This window comes from Bison bison, unplaced genomic scaffold, assembly GCF_000754665.1.
Source record: "Bison bison bison isolate TAMUID 2011002044 unplaced genomic scaffold, Bison_UMD1.0 scf7180017864080, whole genome shotgun sequence".
In the NCBI taxonomy this organism is placed as follows: domain Eukaryota; kingdom Metazoa; phylum Chordata; class Mammalia; order Artiodactyla; family Bovidae; genus Bison; species Bison bison.
The window spans coordinates 1,884,509-1,890,635 of record NW_011494652.1 but is presented as its reverse complement, the minus strand read 5'-3'; the positions used below and the strand labels follow the sequence as shown (position 1 = coordinate 1,890,635).

General features: G+C 58.6%; 1 protein-coding gene across 1 annotated transcript in view; it reads right to left on the bottom strand.

The window, feature by feature from the left end:
• SHANK2 (SH3 and multiple ankyrin repeat domains 2) overlaps nucleotides 1–6,127 on the bottom strand; it is a 563,331-nt gene that overhangs the window by 162,065 nt on the left and 395,139 nt on the right. Inside the window, exons 18-23 of the mRNA XM_010837814.1 lie at nucleotides 4,934–4,994; nucleotides 4,592–4,687; nucleotides 4,374–4,468; nucleotides 1,913–1,987; nucleotides 1,541–1,660; nucleotides 91–226 (exon numbers count right to left, since the gene is read on the bottom strand). Of these exons, the coding sequence (XP_010836116.1) occupies nucleotides 91–226; nucleotides 1,541–1,660; nucleotides 1,913–1,987; nucleotides 4,374–4,468; nucleotides 4,592–4,687; nucleotides 4,934–4,994 (583 nt within the window). The remainder of the gene's footprint in view (nucleotides 1–90; nucleotides 227–1,540; nucleotides 1,661–1,912; nucleotides 1,988–4,373; nucleotides 4,469–4,591; nucleotides 4,688–4,933; nucleotides 4,995–6,127) is intronic.

Genomic DNA, 6,127 nt, shown 5'->3' with positions numbered 1-6,127 from the left:
GGGAGCAGCCCCGCAACCCGGGTGGGCGGTCAGGAGGAAGAGGGACAGGGCTGCTGGGACCCAGCGCTGGGCAGTAACGGAGAACATCACCTTGCAGGGACGGAGGAGCCGGGGAGCTCCCTAGAGGTGGGGGGCCGCGGTCCGAGGACACACAGGCGTCCTGCCCCACTCCCGAGCCCTCGGCCCGCCCAGCGGAGGCCGCACAACGGAACTCACGGGTGTGGCCCTGTCCTCCAGGAAAGGGCCAGTGCGGCAGACCACACCATCCTGGATGGTCACAGTCCAGGATGGTCTAGGAACTTGGGAGGAGGGGCTGAGTCCCTGGGCACTGGCTCTGCCTCCAGCCCCGGGGTCAGCCTGTCCGGTCGGTACAGGAGCCCCAGGTCTGGGAGCTCAGCCCCCGCGGCTCACCAGAGGAGGGCTGAACGTGGCCAGGAGTCCAGGCCTGGGAGCCTGTGGGCAGGTCACATGCTGGCCTGGCCTGGCCTTAGTCGGAGACCCGGTTCTCTGAGCCTCAGGCCCTCTCACATCATAGCGTGCTGAGAACAAGCCGCAGGCCTCCCGGGACTCCCATGAGGTCAGATTGGAGGATGCCCACAGCCTGCGGTGGGAGCTGAGTGTCCCAAGGAGCTATTGGGTTAACCGCCATCTACTTGGCGGGGAGCCAGCACTTGGGATCTGCAGGAGGGGCTGGGGCGGAGCTGGGCACGCGGTGCTCGAGGGGGCGGACCCCCTACTAGCCTCTCTACTTTCTAACCCGCAGAACAGACACAACTGTCTCCCGCCCACCCCTGAACTCCTCAAGCTGGAGGGCGCCCTGGCTCCTCAGGTACAAGCCCGCCACCCGCTCTGGCGGCTTACCCAGGCCGCTGCAGCCTCGCCTTCTGCCCCTGCTCATCCCCATGCAGGAGCCCCTTGAAACCTTGCCACGGCGATGCCTGCTCCGAGGGGCCAGAGCCCTGCGGTTCCCTGGGGACCCATGTGGCCCCTGACACCCATCTCTGCCCGGCTCCAAGGCAAACCTGTCCTGCTCTCCATCATGAGGCCCTACCGTGGGCCAGCTCCTCTGCCCATGACACAGACAGCACCCCCCTGACAGCCTTTCAGCTGTCCCCCATGCTGCGGAAGCTTGCTGGGGACAGTGTGGCTGTCTGGATGCGGTTGGCACCCTCCCTACTGGCTGCACAGGGCAGGGGCGTTCGGGCCTGGTGGGTGAGGGTGTCACTCAGGGCCCAGCTCAGATCCTGGCTCTGCTCTGACCCCAAGGGCACTCTGGCCTTTGGAACCTCAGGGTCCCGCTTGGCAAAATGGGAATCATAGCAAAGCACGCCTTGTGGACTTCAGGCGGGTTAGCAAAGACCCCACCTGAGCCCAGGTAGACAGCACACGTTAACAGCAACCATGCTAAGGGAGGGTCATTTGCATGTGCCCACCCCTCCTCCTGTAAGGACCCCCCACACCGGCTGATGGTTCCCTCTTAAGCCTCTCAGCAGTTCCTAAGTCACTGAACAACTCCTGGCTCACTCGAGGCTGCCCCAACCTGTGTGTCTATGTCATCCTGCTCGCTGAGAAAGCGCCGGACTCCTTCATCTCCGATCTGAAGGATGGTCTGAACTTTTCTCTCCTGCATTAGTTCAGGAACTGAACAGTCCCTGGCTCCCTGCCCATCATGACCCATCTCAGTCTCATTCACAGACAGACCTGGGTTTGAATGCCAACCCAGGCACTTAACAGCTTAGCTTCTCAGAGCCTCACTTTTCCCATCTGCAAAGTGGGAGCACTCATACCTTCCTTGCAGGGACTATGCGAAGCAGGTGAGGGCAGTGCCCCCCTACAACAGGGAGAAGTGCTCTCATCAGCATTGCCATGCGCGGATCTCCCCAGGAGACCGTGACTGCACCCTGGGGGTTACCCAGCACGGCGCCACGTGGAATGGAGCAAAATGGGCAAGGGACGCAGCGTGGAGAACGGGTGGCAGCGTCAGGGGCTGAAGGAAGACCACAGGGTTTCGAGTGAAGAGGTCTCCGGGTCAGTCCCCGTTATCCACAGAGGGCAGGGCAGTTCAGCACTGTGGAGTGCCTACTGTATGCAGCTAGCTAGGGCTAGGAAGTGGAAAGGTAGGCTCAGGCTGATGGAAACCCGCAATCTCGGTAGCAATCAGTGAAAAGCAATAGAAACTCCAACGCAAGAGTCATTCCCTTAAAACAAGTGTGCATTCTGATTTTGTCTGAATGGCACAATCCCCGGGCACGGGCTCCAACTGGGAAATCCCACAACCTGGGCCTCAAGAAGGCACCTTCCCCAAATGAGAGTCTCTTTTCTTCCAAATCCTCCTAACAAGGGGCCCCCGCACAGTCTGTACACGGGGGTCCCCTCCAGCCTCGTCCAAGCCTCTGGTGGGGCCCTTCTCACCTGCGAAGCCATCACCTGTGGGCTCCTCAGGGGCAAACATCATGCCCATTCTCTCTGAATCTCCTTACAGGGCACAACATCTACTCTTGGTGAGATTCTGTGTGATGAAAAAAATCTGTACTCCAGCTGTGCTCTCTTCAAACGTGTTTTCTGAACAGGGCAGGAGAGCACTTTAACGTACCCCAATGGACCCTGCTTTGGAAGCTTCTTGCAGTGGGAGCCGTGGAAGGCAAAGGCGGTGAGCACTCAGCCCTGCTAAGGGCAGGTGTGCAGGTTGCGCACGGAACAACTACAGAGGACACCATTCGATCGTGGCCGTCACAGAACCATGTGTGCATGGTGGTGATTTCGGCTCTCAGTTGCAAGTAAAGGGCCTTGAGAAAGGGGCAGGCACCTTTTTCAAGCTCATGCAAAGATGGAGTACAGGCCACGGACGCACAGAATGCACGCAGTATCCACAGACGCATGTCTGCCTTGGGGGCATGGGCTGCCGTGGAGGCAGGAGGTAGCCTCACAGAACCACATCGACACCGGGAGACACGACCTTGTGCTGTAAGTCTCCTGAGAGCCACACGGTAGAGGCTGTGCTAGCTTTTCATGTTTCCACCCCCGACAGTCCTGCACGTGGCAGGAACGGGTGCTGAATACACCTGGAGTGAGGCGGGAGTATGGTCGGCCACACACAGGGCCTCAGGGTCCCCACCCCACCGGCAGGCCTGAAGACTCCCCTGGGGTCTGCCTTGCAAGACCGCAGGTGGCCGGGCCTCGAGTGGCCTTAACTGTGGCCCCACGAAGGGAAGGCTGCACTTCGCTTGGGTCCAGATGGTAGAGATGCCAGCGATGACAGCTGGCATGTAGGATCTGTCAGTCACTGAACGAGCTCCCTTGGCAGTGGTGTCTGGTCCTGGAGGAGGTGTACACTGAAGCCACAGGAAGCCAGGCCCCGGCGGCCAAGGTGTGTGAGCAGGTGGGCCCTGGGGTGGCTCTGTCTGCCCTGTCCCACGTGGGAGGGCTCGTTGTGGGCATTTGAATTTTGAACACAAGGACCGCTGGGGTAGACCAGATGGCCTCACCCGGACAAATCAAACCGCTCTGTTTTCTTTCCTGCTCTACTGGGATTAGGTTTTGGTCTTGAATTAAAGTTCAGAAGCAGCTGGGGCCAAGGGTAAGCTACCAGGTTAATTCATTAACGCATGCAGTCATTCTCTATGGTGGTTCAGATGGTAGAGAACCTCCCTGCAATGCAGGAGACCCAGGTTCGATCCCGGGTCAAGAAGATCCCCTGGAAAAGGGAATAGCAACCCACTCTAGTATTCTTGCCTGGAGAATTTCATAGACAGAAGAACTTGGTGGGCTACAGTCCGTGGGGTCACAAAGAGTCAGACACGATCGAGTGACACCTTTATTCCTTACTGAATACCTACTAAGGGTCAGGCCACAGACTGGTTATTTGGCAGTTTTGGAGGGAACAAGCCAGACCTAGTCTAACCTTTGTAGACACGTCAAGGGTAGTGTGTTGGTTGAATGGTAGACCCCCAATCATGTTGAAGTCCGACTCCCCCATCTGTGAATGTGACTTTATTTGGGAATGAGGTCTCTATAGATGTAATGAGTTAAGGATCTCAAGATGAGATCATTTAGTGAGGGCCCTAAATCTAACGACTGGTCCTTAGAAGAGAAAAGAGAGGGAGATGGGAGACAGGCTCAGGGGAGAAAAGGCCGTGTGAAGACAGGCAGAGGCGGGCAGGACGTAGCCACAAGCCAGGAAGCACCAGGACTGCTGGCCAACATCAGAAGCTGGAGGAGAGGAGGACAGGCCTCCCCGGAGCCTTCACAGGGAGCCACATTCTGGCCAACACCTTGATCTTGGACCTCCCGCCCCGGAACTGGGAGAGAACACATTTCTGCTGTTTGGAGCTGCTCAGCCTGTGGTCATTTTACAGCAGCATCAGGAAACTCACACATGGAGAAAGTGGGAAGTCACACACGAATCTAACTATGACACAAATGTGCAGGATACGGTGCTGTGTGAACCCGAACAGGGCAGGAGGACTTCCTGTAGGAGGAAGACCAACGCATGAATAGGAGTGAGTGGGCTGGGAGGCTGGAAGGGGACAGAGAAAGAGGAGAACATTCCACACAGAGATAGAACCTCGGGGATAAAGGTCCTGAGGCCCACCTGGGAGGCAGAAGGAGCCGATCACACTGGGCCGTGGCTGAGGGCTGCCTGCACACTCAGGACAGGGTCCAGGGGTGGCCTGAGCCTGGAATTCAGCTTCAGGCAGAACCAGAAAAGCGCCTGCTTCCCCCCGTATGACCTAAGGCCAAAATGATAGCAAGCAGCTAGCTGATCCACTACTTCCAAGCTAGCCTTTTCCCAGCCAGGCCTGAATCCCGCTGGGATGATCCAAGGTCGGCTTAAACATGTTCCACAGCCATGCTTCCTGCTCAGCACGTCACACACAAAGGTCCGCGGTAGATGACGTCACAGCTCTCCCCAGGCACCAGCAGGAGAAGCTACAGGGTGTGAGGACGGCCCGAGCCCGGTAGCTGAAGAGGACGCTGGACAGGCACACCCAGGGCTACAGGGGACGCAGCAGGAGGGGCACGTGCCCTGGATGAGGGGGCCTCAGTGAGAAGCACTGATCCCCTTCAGCTTTGCAGGCAGAGGGTGGTTTCAGCCACTGGGCCCTACAGCCCAGTCCCCAGCAGCCTCCAAGCTCTGAGGACCCCACAGACATGTCTGCAAGCTGGAAAGGAAAACCCACGTACCCCTAAATCCAAACAGCAAACAACAAGGAAATGAGTCTGTGTTTAATGAAGTGTCTGTGAAATCGAACATGAGGTCAACTTCATTACGCGCTAAGTTTCGTATCCGTCACACATCCTCACACGAGAAAACAATCTGTGAGGCGGATTTTCTCACCGGGAGAGACTTCTCGGAGAGGTGGCTCAAGGCGACGAAACCCCAGAAACCACTGGGGGGTCTTCCTGCAATGACTGACTCACGGGAAGATGGGCCCAAGGGCAGAACCGCCAAGATCATTTCAGCATTTGTGTGCGTGTGCTAAGCAGGCACGCTGAAGGTGGGCTGTGAGTGTGATGAACACAGCTGACTGGATCTGGGCTGGGGCAGCCGGAATGCAGGGTGCAGGGCCCCGGCGGGTGGGGGTGCGGTCTTTTGGAAGTGGCGGAGGCTGTGGGGGCAGCCGTGCCTGGGGAGAGCCTGGGAGAGAGGTGGACCGTGTATCATCTCCGAAAGCTCCTTCCTGGAGCAGCTGTCGGGGGGCGGGGCCCCCTCCAGGGCAGGGAAGCCTAGCCTGAGAGAAGCTGTGTCTACATCACTCCCCGCGGAAACGCATTCCGGTGACAGAGCCTGATGGAGCTGGGAACTGGGACACTGTTAGAAAGAGGGGCCTCTGGGGACTGAATGGCAGTGGCTGTCCTAGAAATTTCTGGGCTCTGCCAATCAGGGAAGATGAGGCTAAACAGCCGGTCAGCTCTTCCGAGGGGGGTGCCTGGGACCTCAACAGGTGGCCCAGCTGGGCAGAGACTCCAGGCGTGGGTAGGCGGCCTGGCTCCCTGGAGGTGGGGTGACCCAGAGGGACGGCTCCATGGGCAGGCGGGGCCACGTCCCAGTCCTTGGGAAGGGTGAGCGGGTCGTGAGTGGGTGGGAAGGGTCCCTCAGTCACCTGTCACTCACCTCCAAAGGGGC